A 19,063-nucleotide genomic window follows, 5' to 3' on the forward strand; every position below is an offset into this window, starting at 1 on the left:
TTGGGGTAGGGGATTAATTGGGGGGAGTGGGGGTTAATTGGGGGGAGTGGGGGTTAATTAGGGGGAGTGGGGGTTAATTAGGGGGGGATGGGGGTTAATTGGAGGGGGGTTAATGAAGGGGGAGGGGATGAATTGGGGGGGATTTGGGGGTTAATTGGGGGGGATTTGGGGTTGAATTGGGGGTAGGGGATTAATTAGGGAGGGGGTTAATTGGGGGGGATGGGGGTTAATTAGGGGGGTGGGGGTTAATTGGGGGGGTTAATGAAGGGGGAGGGGTTGAATTGGAGGGGATTTAGGGTTGAATTGGGGGTAGGGGATTAATTAGGGGGTGTGGGGGTTAATTGGGGGGAGTGGGGGTTAATTAGGGGGAGTGGGGGTTAATTGGGGGGGTGGGGTTAATTGGAGCGGGGTTAATGAAGGGGGAGGGGTTGAATTGGGGGGGATTTGGGGTTGAATTTGGGGTAGGGGATTAATTAGGGGGTGTGGGGGTTAATTGGGGGGGTGGGGGTTAATTAGGGGGTTAATTAGGGGGAGTGGGGTTAATTGGAGGGGGATTAATGAAGGGGGAGGGGTTGAATTGGAGGGGATTTGGGGTTGAATTGGGGTTATGGGCTTAATTAGGGGGAGTGGGGTTTAATTGGGGGGGTGGGGGTTAATTAGAGGTGTGGGGGTTAATTAGGGGGATGGGGGTTAATTAGGGGGGTGGAGGTTAATTGGAGGGGGGTTAATGAAGGGGGAGGGGATGAATAGGGGAGGATTAGGGGTTGAATTGGGGGTAGGGGATTAATTAAGGGGGGTGGGGCTTAATTGGGGGGGATGGGGGTTAATTAGGGGGGGTGGGGGTTAATTGGAGGGGGTGGGAGGTAATTGGAGGGGGGTTAATGAAGGGGGAGGGGTTGAATTGGGGGGGATTTGGGGTTGAATTGGCGGGAGGGGATTAATTAGGGGGAAGGGGCTTAATTGGGGGGGTGGGGGTTAATTAGGGGGTTAATTAGGGGGAGTGGGGTTAATTGGAGGGGGATTAATGAAGGGGGAGGGGTTGAATTGGAGGGGATTTGGGGTTTAATTAGAGGGGATTTGGGGTTGAATTGGAGGAAGGGGTTTGATTGGGGGGAAGGGGCTTAATTGGGGGAGGGTTAATTAGGGGGTTAATTAGGGGGGTGGGGGTTAATTAGGGGGGTTAATTAGAGAGAGGGGTTGAATTGGCGGGGATTTGGGGGTTAATAAGGGGGGTTTTGGGGTTGAATTGGGGGTAGGGCTTTAATTAGGGGGAGTGGGGGTTAATTAGGGGGGTGGGGTCTATTAGGGGGTTAATTAAGGGAGTGGGGGTTAATTGGGGGGGTTAATGAAGGGGGAGGGGTTGAATTGGGGGGGATTTGGGGTTGAATTGGAGGAAGGGGTTTGATTGGGGGCAAGGGGCTTAATTGGGGGGTGGGGGTTAATTAGGGGGGGTAGGGGTTAATTAGGGAGGTGGGGGTTAATTGGGGGGATGGGGGTTAATTGGAGGGGGGTTAATGAACGGGGAGGGGTTGAATTGGGGGGGATTTGGGGGTTAATAAGGGGGGATTTGGGGTTGAATTGGGGGTAGGGGATTAATTAACGGGGGTGGGGGTTAATTAGGGGGGTCGGGCTTAATTAGGGGGGATGGGGCTTAATTGGAGCGGGGTTAATGAAGGGGGAGGGGTTGAATTGGGGGGGATTTGGGGTTGAATTGGGGGTAGGGGTTTGATTGGGGGGAAGGGGCTTAACTGGGGGGGTTGGGGCTTAATTAGAGGTGTGGGGGTTAATTAGGGGGATGGGGGTTAATTAGGGGGGTGGGGGTTAATTGGAGGGGGGTTAATGAAGGGGGAGGGGATGAATTGGGGGGGATTTGGGTTTGAATTGGGGATAGGGGCTTAATTAGGGGGAAGGGGCTTAATTGGGGGGAGTGGGGGTTAATTAAGGGGGGTGGGGGTTAATTAGGGGGTTAATTAGGGGGAGTGGGGTTAATTGGAGGGGGATTAATGAAGGGGGAGGGGTTGAATTGGAGGGGATTTGGGGTTTAATTAGAGGGGATTTGGGGTTGAATTGGAGGAAGGGGTTTGATTGGGGGAAGGGGCTTAATTGGGGGGGGTGGGGGTTACTTAGGGGGGGATGGGGGTTAATTAGGGGGGGTGGGGGTTAATTGGAGGGGGTTAATGAAGGGGGAGGGGTTGAATTGGGGGGGATTTGGGGTTGAATTGGAGGAAGGGGTTTGATTGGGGGGGTGTGGGATTAATTGGGGGGTGGGGGTTAATTATGGGGATGGCGGTTAATTAGGGGGGTGGGGGTTAATTAGGGGGGGAGGGTGTTAATGAGGGGGGTGGGGCTTAATTGGAGGAGGTGAGGTTGAATTGGGGGGGATTTGGGGTTGAATTGGGGGTGGGGTTTAATTGGTTGGGGTGTTAAATTGGGGGAGGGGTTTAATTGGGGGATATGGGGTGTGGGGGAGGGGATAGGAGATATAGGGTATGAGATATGGGGTGTGGGATATGGGGTGTGGGGCGTGGGGTGTGGGGTATGGGATATGGGGTATGGGATAGGAGATATGGGGTGTGGGGTAGGGGATTGGGGATATGGGGTGTGGGATATGGGGTGTGGGATGTTGGGTATGGGATGTGGGGTGTGGGATATGGGGTATGGGATAGGAGATGTGGGGTATGGGGTAGGGGGTTGGGGACATAGGGTATGAGATATGGGGTGTGGGGGATATGGGGTGTGGAATGTGGGATATTGGATATGGGATGTGGGATATAGGATGTGGGGGATGGGGTTTGGGATGTTGGATGTGGGGTGTGGGATGTGGGGTGTGGGATGTGGGGTGTGGGATGTGGGGTGTGGGATGTGGGGTGTGGGATATGGGGTGTGGGATATGGGGTGTGGGGGATGGGGTGTGGGGTAGGGGATAGGGGATATAGGGTATGAGATATGGGGTGTGGGATGTTGGATATGGGGTGTGGGGTGTGGGGATATGGGATGTGGAGTATGGGATATGGGGTGTGAGGGATGTGGGATATGGAGTAGGGGATATGGGATATGGGGCATAGGATATGGGATGTGGGGGATGTGAGACGTGTGATATGGGGTAAGGGATATGGGATATGGGATGTGGGGAAGGGGATATGGGATATGGGGTTGTGGGGTAGGGGATATGGGATGTGGGGTATGGGGTGTGGAGTAGGGGCTGTGGGGTATGGGCTATGGGATATGGGGTTTGGGGAATATGGGATGTGGGGTAGGGGATATGGGGTATGGGATATGGGGTGTGGGATATTGGATATGGGGTGTGGGATGTGGGATATGGGGTAGGGGATCTCGGGTAGGGGATATGGGATGTGGGGTTTAGGATATGGGATATGGGGTGTGGGGGATGTGGGATATGAGTTAGGGGATATGGGATATGGGGTTTAGGATATGAGATATGGGGTGTGGGGGATATTGGGATGTGGGATATGGGGTATGGCATATGGGGTATGAAATATGGGGTGTTGGGGTTATGGGACGTGCGGGTGTGGGGGATGTGGGGTGTGGGGTGTGGGATATAGGATGTAGAGTATGAGATCTGGGGTGTGGGATATGGGGTGTGGGGTATGGGATCTAGGATGTAGGGCCATAGGGGGACACTGGGGATGTGGGGCCATATGGGATGTGGGGCCATATGGGATGTGGGGCCATATGGGATGTGGGGCCATATGGGATGTGGGGCCATATGGGATGTGGGGATACTGGGACTGGGCTGTACTGGGACTGGGCTGTACTGGGACAAACTGCTGTCCGGGCTGCAGTTCCTCTCCAGGCCGCCAGGTGGCGCCATTGCTCCTCGCTGCAGCCCATGGGCGGTGTCTGAGCCCAGTTCCTCCCAGTTCCTCCCAGTCCCTCCCAGTTCCTCCCAGTTCCTCCCAGTGCATCAATCCGTACCTCAGCGCACCCCCCACGTAATCCCAGTGCAGCCCCCTGCTCTCCCGATACACCTCCCAGTATATCCCAGTATATCCCAGTAGTTCCCAGTTCGTCCCAGTACACCTCCCATTCCATTCCCCAGTCCATCCCAGTATGCTCCAATTGGTTCCCAGTACAGCCCAGTTTCCCCAGTACGCTTCCAGTCTCTCCCAGTATACTCCCATTTCCATCCCAGTCCATCCCAGTATACTCCCAATCCATCCCAGTCTCTCCCAGTCCATCCCAGTCTCTCCCAGTTCCTCCCATTCTCTCCTATTCCATCCCAGTCCACCCCAGTCCCTCCCAGTACAGTCCCTGTTCCTCCCAGTCCATCCCAGTCTCCTCCAGTCTAGTCCCAATCTCTCCCAGTCCATTCCAGTCCCTCCCAGTCCATCCCAGTATAGTCCCATTCTCTCTCATTCCCTCCCAGTCTAGTCCCAGTCCATCCCAGTCCACCCCATTCCCTCCCAATCTAGTCCCAGTTCATCCCAGTATACTCCCATTCCCTCCCAGTCCATCCCAGTATACTCCCATTCCCTCCCAGTCCAGTCCCAGTCCACCCCATTCCCTCCCAGTCCCTCCCAGTTCCTCCCAGTCCCCCATGGGACAACTCTACCCCCCCCCCCCCCCCATCTGTCCCGTTAATTACCATCGCTGATGGCGTTAATTATTGACCGCCGCAGCTCATTGCGCTCCGCTCTAATTAAGTTCTAATTAAGTTCTAATTAAGTCAACGCAGCGCGTCCTGAAATCCCCGGAGCGCCGCGATGGGGACAGCGGGTGACAGAGGGGGGGGGCACTGGGTGGCACTGGGTGGTGGCACTGGGTGACATTGGGTGCCATTAGGTGGTGGCATTGGGTGACACTGGGTGACAGTGGGTGACACTGAGTGGCACTGGGTGACAGTGGGCGGTGGCACTGGGTGACAGTGGGTGACACTGGGTGACATTGGGTGACACTGGGTGGCATTGGGTGGTGGCACTGGGTGACATCGGGTGACATCGGGTGACACTGGCTGGCATTGGGTGGCATTCGGTGGCATTGGCCAGTGGCATTGGGTGGCACTGGGTGGCACGGGGTGACACTGGGTGGCACTGGGCGGTGGCATTGGGTGACATTGGGTGGCATTCGCCAGTGGCTTTAGGTGACACTGGATGGTGGCATTGGGTGGCACTGGGTGACATTGGGTGACATTGGGCGGTGGCATTGGGTGGCAATGGGTGACACTGGGTGGCATTCAGTGGTGGCACTGGGTGACACTGGGTGGCACTGGGTGACATTGGGTGGCATTGGGCGGGGGCATCGGGTGGCACTGAGTGGCACTGGGTGACATCGGGTGGCACTGGGTGGCATTGGTTGGCATTGGGTGACATTGGGTGGTGACACTGGGTGACATTGGGTGCCATTAGGTGGTGGCATTGGATGACATTGGGTGACACTGGGTGGCACTGGGTGACATTGGGTGGCATTGGGCGGTGGCATCGGGTGGCACTGGGTGACATCAGCTGGCACTGGGTGACACTGAGTGGCACTGGGTGGCATTGGATGACACTGGGTGGCATTGGGAGGTGGCATTGGGTGGCACTGGGTGACATTGGGTGGCACTGGGTGGCATTGGATGACACTGGGTGGCATTGGGAGGTGGCATTGGGTGACATTGGGTGTCACTGGGTGACACTGGGTGACATTGCGTGCCATTGGGTGGTGACATTAGGTGACACTGGGTGGCACTGGGTGACATTTGGCGGTGTCACTGATGGCACTGGGTGACACTGGGTGGCACTGGGTGACAATGGGTGACATTGGGTGGTGGCACTGGGTGGCACTGGATGGCATTGGGTGGGGGCACTGGGTGGCACTGGGTGACATCGGGTGCCATTGGGTGGCACTGGGTGACACTGCGTGGTGTCACTGATGGCACTGGGTGACACTGGGTGGCATTGGGTGACACTAGGTGACATTGGGTGACATTGGGTGGCATTGGGTGACACTGGGTGGTGTCACTGGCGGCATTGGGTGGCATTGGGTGACACTGGGTGGCACTGGTTGACATTGGGTGGCATTGGGTGCCATTGAGTGACACTGGGTGACACTGGGTGGTGTCACTGGCAGCATTGGGTGACACTGGGTGGCATTGGGTGACGCTGGTGTCACTGGGTGTCACTGGGTGTCACTGGATGACACTGGGTGGCACTGGGTGGTGGCACTGGGTGACACCAGCTGGTGGCGATGGGTGACAATGGGTGACACTGGGTGACCTTGGGTGACATCGGCGGGTGACAATGGGTGACATTGGGTGGCGCTGGGGGGCACCGAGGTCAAAGGTCATGACCTGGGGTCGGGGCCCCGAATCCGGTGTGAACGGCTGGGAGTTTGGCTTGGGGTCAAAGGTCGTGACCTGGACTCAGGGACAGAGGTCATGACCTGGGCTTGGGGTCAAAGGTCATGACCTGAGGTCGGGGTCATTCCCACCTCCGTTCCCACTGCCCCCCCCCATTGCCCCCCCCGCAATCCCCCCATGCAGCCTCCATTCAAATTGCCCCCCCCATCACCCCCCCCCAAGACCCCCCCAATCAGCCCCCATTCCCACTGCCCCCCCCCTTGCCCCCCCATGACCCCCCCAAGACCCCCCCCCCCCCAATCAGCCCCCATTCTCACTGCCCCCCCCTTGCCCCCCAGGAACCCCCAAGACCCCCACCCCAATCAGCCCCCATTCTCACTGCTCCCCCACGACCCCCCCACGACCCCCCCCAATCAGCCCCCATACTCACTGTCCCCCCCTTGCCCCCCCATGACCCCCCCAAAACCCCCCCCATTCAGCCCCCATTCTCACTGCCCCCCCATGACCCCCCCACGACCCCCCCATCCACCCCCATTCTCATTGCCCCCCATCACCCCCACACGACCCCCCCCATGAGCCCCCCAATCAGCCCCTATTCTCACTGCCCCCCCCCTTGCCCCCCATCACCCCCCCAAGACCCCCCCCATTCACGACCCCCCTACGACCCCCCCACGACCCCCCCCCAATCAGCCTTCATTCTCACGACCCCCCCATGACCCCCCCACGACCCCCCCCCACGACCCCCCCAATCCACCCCCATTCTCACTGCCCCCTCCCTTGCCCCCCATGACCCCCCCAAAACCCCCCCCATTCAGCCCCCATTCTCACTGCCCCCCCATGACCCCCCCAAGACCCCCCCCAATCTCACTGCCCCCCCCATTCAGCCCCCATTTTCACTGCCCCCCCCCAAGACCCCCCCACGACCCCCCCCATTCAGCCCCCATTCTCACGGCCCACCCATCACCCCCCCCAAGACCCCCCCCAATCTCACTGCCCCCCCCAATCATCCCCCATTCTCACTGCCCCCCCTTTGCCCTCCCATCCCCCCCCCCACCCCCAACGACCCCCCCCCCAATCAACCCCCATTCCCACCGTCCCCCCCCCCCACGACCCCCCCAAGCAGCCCCCATTCTCACTGCCCCCCCCCTTGCCCCCCCATGACCCCCCCACGACCCCCCCCAATCAGCCCCCATTCCCACTGCCCCCCCATGGCCCCCCCAAGACCCCCCCCAATCTCACTGCCCCCCCCAAGACCCCCCCCAATCTCACTGCCCCCCCCACGACCCCCCCAAGCAGCTCCCTGCCCCCCCCATGACCCCCCCCAAGACCCCCCCCTAATCCACCCCCATTCTCACTGCCCCCCCACGACCCCAAGACCCCCCCCAATCAGCCCCCATTCTCACTGCCCCCCCCCATGATCCCCCATGACCCCCCTACGACCCCCCCCAATCACGCCCCATTCCCACTGCCCCCCCATGACCCCCCCAAGACCCCCCCCAATCTCACTGCCCCCCCAATCAGCCCCCATTCTCACTGCCCCCCCCCCTTGCCCCCCCCCAAGACCCCCCCAAGAACCCCCCCATTCAGCCCCCATTCTCACGGCCCACCCATCACCCCCCCCAAGACCCCCCCCAATCTCACCCCCCCCCCAATCAGCCCCCATTCTCACTGCCCCCCCCCCTTGCCCCCCCACGACCCCCCCAAGCCCCCCCCAATCATCCCCCATTCTCACTGCCCCCCCCTTGCCCTCCCATCCCCCCCCCCACCCCCAACGACCCCCCCCCCAATCAACCCCCATTCCCACCGCCCCCCCCCTCGACCCCCCCCCAAAATAAACACGGATTCGCACTGCGGCGCTCAGCTACATTTATTGGGGTCCCCCCCCGTCCCCCCCCCCAACACACAAAGTGTTAAATAGGGCCGGGGGGGGGGGGGGGGGGCGGCAGCAAATGGGATGAAAGAAGAAGGCGGGGGGGGGGGGGGGGGGGAAAAGGACGGACCCCCCCCCCCACAAGCCCTAAGCATTGTGTGGGGCTGGGGGGGGGGGTGAGGGGGGGGGCGCGGGGGGGTCGTTTAGCGGCTGTAGCCAAATTCATCGGCGTCGTCAGCACGGAAATCGCCGTAGCGCCAGAGGTTGAGCTGGGGGGGGGGGGCAAAATTAAGGGGGGGGGTCGTAAGTGGGGGGGTATAAAGAGGAGGGGGGGGGAGAAGCAAAATTAGGGGGGGGTATAAAGCGGGGGGGGAATTAAGGGGGGGTCGTAAGGGGGGGGTATAAAGGGGGGGGTATAAAGGGGGGAAATTAGGGGGGGGAAAAGGGGGGGGCAAAATTGGGGGGGTCGTGGGGGGGGTATAAAGGGGGGGGAAGCAAAATTGGGGGGGGTATAAAGGGGGGGACAAAATTGGGGGGGTCGTAAGTGGGGGGGTATAAAGGGGGGGCAAAATTAGGGGGGGTATAAAGGGGGAGAAATTGGGGGTAAAAAGGGGGGGGCAAAATTGGGGGGGGTCGTGAGGGGGGGGTATAAAGGGGGGGTAAAATTGGGGGGGTCGTAAGTGGGGTATAAAGGGGGGGGGAAGCAAAATAGGGGGGGGTTATAAAGGGGGGGGAACATTGGGGGGGGAAATTAGGGGGGGTAAAAAGGGGGGGCAAAATTAGGGGGGGTCGTAATGGGGGGTATAAAGGGGGGGGTCGTAAGGGGGGGCGAAATTGGGGGGGTCGTGGGGGGGACAAAATTGGGGGGGTAAAATTAGGGGGGGACAGAAGGGGGGGTCAGAAATGGGGGGGGTCAGAAATGGGGGGTCACAAAGTAGGGGGCATAAAGGGGGAGGTTATAAGTGGGGGGGTGTAAAGGGGGGGCAGAAAAGGGGGGCATAAAGGGTGGGGGGGCAGAAAGGGGGGGCATAAAGGGGGGGGTTATAAGTGGGGGGCATAAAGGGGGGGCACAAAAAGGGGGGGCAGAAATGGGGGGGTCATAAGAGGGGGGGGGGCATCAAGGGGGGGGTTTAAAAGGGTGTGGGGGGGTGGGCAGAAAGTGGGGAACCCCATAAACCCCCCAAATACCCCCATGTGCCCCCCCCCCCACCTACCACCCCCCCAGACCCCCATATGCCCCCCCCATTTCCATGTGCCCCCCCCACGACCCCCCCAGTGCCCCCCCACACCCCCATATCCCCCCCCAAGACCCCATAAACGCCCCAAATACCCCCTATGTGCCCCCCCCAGACCCCCATATGCCCCCCCATTCCCATGTGCCCCCCCCCCACGACCCCCCCAGTGCCCCCCCCCACACCCTTATTCCCCCCCCAGGACCCCAAATACCCCCCAAATGCCCCCATATCCCTCCCCAAGACCCCATAAACGCCCCAAACACCCCCTATGTGCCCCCCCCAAACCCCATATGCCCCCCCCATTCCCATGTGCCCCCCCCATGACCCCCCCATTGACTCCCTGCGCCCCCCCCACCCCCATATACCCCCCCATAAACCCCCCATGTGCCCCCCCCACCTACCACCCCCCCAGACCCCCTTATGCCCCCCCCATTCCCATGTACCCCCCCCCACGACCCCCCAGTGCCCCCATATCCCTCCCCAAGACCCCATAAACGCCCCAAACACCCCCTATGTGCCCCCCCCAAACCCCATATGCCCCCCCCCACTCCCATGTGCCCCCCCCCGTCACCCCCCCCAAGACTCCCTCTGCCCCCCCACCCCCATATGCCCCCCCTGGCACCCCATATACCCCCCATAAACCCCCCATATGCCCCCCCCCACCCCACCTACAACCCCCCCAGACCCCCTTATGCCCCCCCACCCCCATATCCCCCCCCCAAGACCCCATAAACGCCCCAAACACCCCCTATGTGCCCCCCCCAGACCCCCATATGCCCCCCCCATTCCCATGTGCCCCCCCCACGACCCCCCCAGTGCCCCCATATCCCCCCCCAAGACCCCATAAATGCCCCAAACACCCCCTATGTGCCCCCCCCAGACCCCCATATGCCCCCCCCATTCCCATGTGCCCCCCCCCACGACCCCCCCCCAGCGCCCCCCCCCACGTACCCGGGCACTCTTGGCCGTCTCCTGCGCATTCAGGTACTCCGTCATCTATAGGGAACAGCAGATGGGGTTCACTGCCCCCCCCGCCCCCATATCACACCCCCATATAACCCCCCCCCCTCCATATAACACATCCCATCTCCCCCCCATCTCCCCCCATATAACAACCCCCCCATAAAACACCCCCCCATCTCCCCCCCCATATAACAACCCCCCATATAACCCCCCCATCTTCCCCCCCAATATAACAACACCCCCCATACAACCCCCCCATATAACACCCCCCATATACCCCCCCATGACCCCCATATAACAACCCCCCCCATATAACACCCCCCCCAAATAACCCCCCCATATAACTGCCCTATATAACACCCCCCATCTCCCCCCCCCATACAACAACCCCCCCATATAACCGCCCCATATAACCCCATTTAACCCCCCCATAGAACACCCCCCATATAACCCCCCCATGACCTCCCATCCCCCCCCATATAACACCCCCCATATAACCCCCCCATCCCCCCCCATATAATAACCCCCCCATAAAACACCCCCCCATATAACCCCCCCCATCTCCCCCCCATACAACAACCCTCCCATACAACAACCCCCCCATATAACCCCCCCATATAACACCCCCATATAACCCCCCCCATCTCCCCCCCATACAACAACCCTCCCATACAACAACCCCCCCATATAACCCCCCCATATAACACCCCCATATAACCCCCCCATCTCCCCCCTATATAACAACCCCCCCATGACCCCCCCCATACAACAACCCCCCCATGACCCCCCCCATATAACACCCCCCCATACAACAACCTCCCCATATAACCCCCCCATGACCCCCCATCTCCCCCCCATATAACCCCATGACCCCCCCATACAACAACCCCCCCATATAACCCCCCCATTTCCCCCCCCATATAACCCCCCATCTCCCCCCTATATAACAAGCCCCCCATCTCTCCCCCCATATAACCTCCCCATGACCCCCCCCATACAACCCCCCCATACAACACCTCCATATAACAACCCCCCCCATATAACAATCCCCACATAGCCCCCCCCATACAACAACCCCCCCATAAAACCCCCCCATCTCCCGCCTATATAACAACCCCCCCATATAACCCCCCCATGACCCCCCCCATACAACAACACCCCAAATAACCCCCCCATACACCCCCATCTCCCCCCCATACAACAACCCCCCCATATAACCCCCCCCATATAACACCCCCCAGGACCCCCCCCCATATAACCCCCCCATGACCCCCCATATAACAACCCCCCCATATAACCCCCCCATTTCCCCCCCATATAACAACCCCCCCATATAACCCCCCCAAGACCCCCCCCATATAACACTCCCCCCATAAAACACCCCCCCATATAACCCCCATATAACCCCCCCGATCTCCCCCCCATATAACCCCCCATGACCCCCCCCATATAACCCCCCCATAAAACACCCCCCCATCTCCCCCCCCATATAACCTCCCCCATATAACGCATTCCCCCCCATACAACAACCCCCCCATATAACCCCCCCATCTCCCCCCCCATACAACCCCACCATGACCCCCCCATACAACAACCCCCCCATCTCCCCCCCATATAACAACCCCCCCATACACCCCCCCCATATAACACCCCCCCCATCTCCCCCCCCATATAACCCCCCCATCTCCGCCCCCATACAACACCCCCATATAACCCCCCCATGTCCCCCCCATGAACCCCCCCATATAACAACCCCCCCATATAATCCCCCCATGACCCCCCATCCCCCCCTCCATACAACCCCCCCATATAACCCCCCCATGACCCCCCCATACAACAACCCCCCCATATAACCCCCCCCATATAACCCCCCCATCTGCCCCCCCATATAACAACCCCCCCATACACCCCCCCATATAACCCCCCCCATATAACCCCCCCCATCTCCCCCCCATACAACAACCCCCCCATATAACCCCCCCCCATATAACCCCCCCATACAACAACCCCCCCATATAACCCCCCCCATATAACACCCCCCAGGACCCCCCCCCATATAACCCCCCATGACCCCCCATATAACAACCCCCCCATATAACCCCCCCATACACCCCCCCATCTCCCCCCCATACAACACCCCCATATAACCCCCCCATGAACCCCCCCATATAACACTCCCCCCATAAAACACCCCCCCATATAACCCCCCCCATATAACACCCCCCAGGACCCCCCCCATATAACCCCCCCGTGACCCCCCCCATATAACAACCCCCCCATATAACCCCCCCATGACCCCCCCCATGACACCCCCCCATATAACACCCCCCCATATAACTCCCCCCATATAACCTGCCCCATGCCCCCCCCCCCATAAAACACCCCCCATACAACAACCCCCCCATACAACCCCCCCATGACCCCCCCATCCAACAACCCCCCCATCCAACCCCCCCATGACCCCCCCATACAACCCCCCCATACAACCCCCCCATACAACCCCCCCATGACCCCCCCATCCAACAACCCCCCCATCCAACCCCCCCATGACCCCCCCATACAACCCCCCCATACAACCCCCCCATATAACCCCCCCATGACCCCCCCCATACAACAACCCCCCCATACAACCCCCCCATGACCCCCCCATACAACAACCCCCCCATACAACCCCCCCATGACCCCCCCATACAACCCCCCCATATAACCCCCCCATCTCCCCCCCATACAACCCCCCCATATAACCCCCCCATGACCCCCCCCATACAACAACCCCCCATCTCCCCCCCCATACAACACCCCCCCCATACAACCTCCCCATCTAACAACCCCCCCCACCCCCAAAACCCCCCCCCTCCCTCCCCCCCCCCAAAAAAAAAAGCCCCCCCCCCCCCACGTACCACTTTCTGGAACTGCCTCTCAGCCCTGGGCTGCACCATGACGAGCCCCTCCCTCACCAACCCCAACCCGACGTCTCCTTTCGAATCGGCGAACTGCAAAGTGGCGTGGGGGGGTCCTCCAGGCCCCCCCCCCCCACCCAAACCACCACCCCCCCCCAAACCACCTCCCAACCCCCCCCCCACTCCTCCTCCTCCTCCTCCTCCTCCGCTCCCCCCCCCGTGCTCCACGTTGAGGAGGCACTGCGTGTTCTGGATGTCCCGCACCGCGCTGTCCACCGCGTCGGCCCGAGCCTCTTCCTATAGGGGAAAAGGCAGGGAAATACAGGGACACCCCAAAAAATCCCCGCCCCCCCCAAAAGATCCCACCCCCACCCCCAAAAAAATCCTATTTCGGATCGCGTTTCTGTAAGGAAACCCCACCAGGCTGGAAAGAAACGGCGTGAAGATATTAAAAAAAAACCCGTAATGAACCCCGTAATAATGCCGTCAAATCTCATAAATGCATAAAAACCCCATGAACCCATAGTAAACCCCATAAGCACATAGAACACCGTAACAAACCCCACAACTGCATAAAACGCCATAGAACCCCATAAAACCCCATAACAAACCCCATAACCGCATAAAACCCTTAACAAACCCCATCACAGCATAAAAACCCCATAAAAGCCCATAACAAACCCCAGAACCACATAAAAACCCATAGAACCCCATAAAACCCATAACAAACCCCAGAACTACATAAAACACCATAACAAACCCCAGAACAGCATAAAACCCCATAGAACCCCATAAACCCATAACAAACCCCAGAACCACATAAAACACCGTAACAAACCCCAGAACAGCATAAAACCCCATAGAACCCCATAAACCATTAACAAACCCCAGAACCACATAAAACCCCATAGAACCCCATAAACCCATAACAAACCCCAGAACCACATAAAACACCATAACAAACCCCAGAACAGCATAAAACCCCATAGAACCCCATAAAACCCCATAGAACCCCATAAAACCCCATAACAAACCCCATAACTGCATAAAACCCTTAACAAACCCCATCACAGCATAAAAACCCCATAAAAGCCCATAACAAACCCCATAAGCACATAAAACACCATAACAAACCCCATAACAGCATAAAACCCCATAGAACCCAATAAAACCCCATAGAACCCCATAAAACCCCATAACAAACCCCATAACCACATAAAAACCCATAAAAGCCCATAACAAACCCCATAACCGCATAAAACCCCATAGAACCCCATAAACCCATAACAAACCCCAGAACCACATAAAACCCCGTAGAACCCCATAAAACCCCATAGAACCCCATAAACCCATAACAAACCCCAGAACCACATAAAACACTATAACAAACCCCATAAAACCCTACAGCAAAACCCACAGCCCCATAACAAACCCCATAACCCCATAACAAACCCCATGAACCCATAACAAACCCCAGAACCCCATAAAAGCCCAGAACAAACCCCATAACCACATAAAACACCGTAACAAACCCCATAACTGCATAAAAACCCATAAAAGCCCATAACAAACCCCATAACGCCATAACAAACCCCATAAACCCATAACAAACCGCAGAACCACATAAAACCCCATAACAAACCCCATAACCGCATAAAACCCCACAGAACCCCATAAACCCTTAACAAACCCCATAACCGCATAAAACCCCATAGAACCCAATAAAACCCATAACACACCCCATAACCACATAAAACACCATAACAAACCCCATAACAGCATAAAACCCCATAGAACCCCATAAAACCCCATAGAACCCCATAAAACCCCATAACAAACCCCATAACCGCATAAAATTCTTAACAAACCCCATCTCAGCATAAAAACCCCATAAAAGCCCATAACAAACCCCATAAGCACATAAAACACCGTAACAAACCCCATCACAGCATAAAAACCCATAAAAGCCCATAACAAACCCCATAACCCCATAACAAACCCCAGAACCACATAAAACACTATAACAAACCCCATAAAACCCTACAGCAAAACCCATAGCCCCATAACAAACCCCATAACCCCATAACAAACCCCATGAACCCATAACAAACCGCAGAACCACATAAAACCCTTAACAAACCCCATAACAGCATAAAAACCCATAAAAGCCCATAACAAACCCCATAACCCCATAACAAACCCCAGAACCACATAAAACCCTTAACAAACCCCATAACCGCATAAAACCCCATAGAACCCCATAAACCCATAACAAACCCCAGAACCACATAAAACACCATAACAAACCCCAGAACAGCATAAAACCCCATAGAACCCCATAAAACCCCATAGAACCCCATAAAACCCCATAACAAACCCCATAACCACATAAAACCCTTAACAAACCCCATAACCGCATAAAAACCCATAAAAGCCCATAACAAACCCCAGAACCGCATAAAACCCCATAGAACCCCATAAAACCCCATAGAACCCCATAAACCCATAACAAACCCCATAACCGCATAAAACCCCATAGAACCCCATAAACCCATAACAAACCCCAGAACCACATAAAACACCATAACAAACCCCAGAACAGCATAAAACCCCATAGAACCCCATAAAACCCCATAACAAACCCCATAACCGCATAAAACCCTTAACAAACCCCATCACAGCATAAAAACCCCATAAAAGCCCATAACAAACCCCAGAACCACATAAAAACCCATAGAACCCCATAAAACCCATAACAAACCCCAGAACCACATAAAACACCATAACAAACCCCATAACCGCATAAAAACCCATAAAACCCTATAACAAACCCCATAAAACCCTACAGCAAAACCCATAGCCCCATAACAAACCCCATAACCCCATAACAAACCCCATAAACCCATAACAAACCGCAGAACCACATAAAACACCGTAACAAACCCCATAACAGCATAAAAACCCATAAAAGCCCATAACAAACCCCATAACCCCATAACAAACCCCATAAACCCATAACAAACCCCATAACCGCATAAAACTCCATAGAACCCCATAAAACCCCATAGAACACCATAAAACCCCATAACAAACCCCATAACCGCATAAAACCCATAAAACCCCATAAACCCATAACAAACCCCATAACCGCATAAAAACCCATAAAACCCCATAACAAACCCCATAACTACATAACAAACCCCATGAACCCATAACAAACCCCAGAACCACATAAAACCCGTAACAAACCCCATAACCACATAAAAACCCCATAGAACCCCATAAACCCATAACAAACCCCATAACCACATAAAACACCATAACAAACCCCATAACCCCATAACAAAACCCATAACTCCATAAAAGCCCATAAACCCCTATAAGCCCCCATAGAACTCCTAGAAACCCCATATAACCCCATAAACCCCCCCATATCTCCCCATAACCCCATAACAAACCCCATAACCCCATAAAACCACATAAACCCTCATAAAACCCCATAGAACCCCATAGGACCGCACGTACATCCTGCGGCACCTGGATGAAGGCGAACGCCATATAACCCCATAACCCCATAACCCCATAAAAACCCCATAACCCCATAAAAACCCCATAACCCCCCATACAACCCCATACAACCCCATAGAAACCCCATAACCCCCCATAACCCCATAACAAACCCATAGAAACCCCATAACAAACCCCATAATGCCCATAGAAACCCCATAACCCCCCATACAACCCCATAGAAACCCATAACAAACCCCATACCCCCCATAACGCCATAACAAACCCCATAACCCCATAAAAACCCCATAACTCCCATAGAAACCCCATAAAAACCCCATAGCCCCATAACCCCCCATAGAAACCCCATTTAACCCCATAACCCCATAAAACCCCATAAACCCATAAAACCCTATACAACCCCATAACTCCCCATACAACCCCATAGAAGCCCCATAACAAACCCCATATCCCCCCATAACCCCATAACAAACCCCATAACCCCATAAAAACCCCATAACCCCCTTAGAAACCCCATAAACCCCCATAGAAACCCCATAGAAACCCGATAACCCCATAGAAACCCCCATAGAAACCACATACCCCCCCATAACCCCATAAAAACCCCATAGCCCCCCATAACCCTATAAAAACCCCATAAAAACCCCATAACTCCTATAGAAACCCCATAGAAACCCCATAGAAACCCCATAGAAACCCCCTAAAAACCCCATACCCCCCATAACCCCATAAAAACCCCATAGCCCCCCATAACCCCATAAAACCCCCTAAACCCCCATAGAAATCCCATAACCCCATAGAAACCCCCATAGAAACCACATACCCCCCCATAACCCCATAAAAACCCCATAGCCCCCCCATAACCCTATAAAAACCCCATAAAAACCCCATAACTCCCACAGAAACCCCATAGGACCCCATAGAAGCCCACAGTACCGCACGTACATCCTGCGGCACCTGGATGAAGGCGAACGCCATATAACCCCATAACCCCATAACCCCATAACCCCATAAAAACCCCATACCCCCCCATACACCCCATACAACCCCATACAACCCCATAGAAACCCCATAAAACCCCATAACAAACCCCATAACCGCATAAAACCCTTAACAAACCCCATCACAGCATAAAAACCCCATAAAAGCCCATAACAAACCCCATAACCGCATAAAACCCCATAGAACCCCATAAACCCATAACAAACCCCAGAACCACATAAAACACCGTAACAAACCCCAGAACAGCATAAAACCCCATAGAACCCCATAAACCATTAACAAACCCCAGAACCACATAAAACCCCATAGAACCCCATAAACCCATAACAAACCCCAGAACCACATAAAACACCATAACAAACCCCAGAACAGCATAAAACCCCATAGAACCCCATAAAACCCCATAGAACCCCATAAAACCCCATAACAAACCCCATAACTGCATAAAACCCTTAACAAACCCCATCACAGCATAAAAACCCCATAAAAGCCCATAACAAACCCCAGAACCACATAAAACACCATAACAAACCCCATAACAGCATAAAACCCCATAGAACCCAATAAAACCCCATAGAACCCCATAAAACCCCATAACAAACCCCATAACCACATAAAAACCCATAAAAGCCCATAACAAACCCCATAACCGCATAAAACCCCATAGAACCCCATAAACCCATAACAAACCCCAGAACCACATAAAACCCCGTAGAACCCCATAAAACCCCATAGAACCCCATAAACCCATAACAAACCCCAGAACCACATAAAACACTATAACAAACCCCATAAAACCCTACAGCAAAACCCACAGCCCCATAACAAACCCCATAACCCCATAACAAACCCCATGAACCCATAACAAACCCCAGAACCCCATAAAAGCCCATAACAAACCCCATAACCACATAAAACACCGTAACAAACCCCATAACTGCATAAAAACCCATAAAAGCCCATAACAAACCCCATAACGCCATAACAAACCCCATAAACCCATAACAAACCGCAGAACCACATAAAACCCCATAACAAACCCCATAACAGCATAAAACCCCACAGAACCCCATAAACCCTTAACAAACCCCATAACCGCATAAAACCCCATAGAACCCAATAAAACCCATAACACACCCCATAACCACATAAAACACCATAACAAACCCCATAACAGCATAAAACCCCATAGAACCCCATAAAACCCCATAACAAACCCCATAACCGCATAAAATCCTTAACAAACCCCATCTCAGCATAAAAACCC

General features: G+C 55.6%; 1 protein-coding gene across 1 annotated transcript in view; it reads right to left on the reverse strand.

Moving 5' to 3' along the window:
- Positions 1 to 8,334: 8,334 nt before the first annotated feature.
- SND1 (staphylococcal nuclease and tudor domain containing 1) overlaps positions 8,335 to 19,063 on the reverse strand; it is a 126,909-nt gene continuing 116,180 nt past the window's right edge. Inside the window, exons 22-24 of the mRNA XM_090126737.1 lie at positions 13,267 to 13,563; positions 10,355 to 10,399; positions 8,335 to 8,437 (exon numbers count right to left, since the gene is read on the reverse strand). Of these exons, the coding sequence (XP_089982863.1) occupies positions 8,372 to 8,437; positions 10,355 to 10,399; positions 13,267 to 13,563 (408 nt within the window). The 3' untranslated portion in view covers positions 8,335 to 8,371. The remainder of the gene's footprint in view (positions 8,438 to 10,354; positions 10,400 to 13,266; positions 13,564 to 19,063) is intronic.

This window comes from Phasianus colchicus, chromosome 1 (assembly GCF_987193195.1).
Source record: "Phasianus colchicus chromosome 1, bPhaCol1.hap1.1, whole genome shotgun sequence".
Classification (NCBI taxonomy): Eukaryota; Metazoa; Chordata; class Aves; order Galliformes; family Phasianidae; genus Phasianus; species Phasianus colchicus.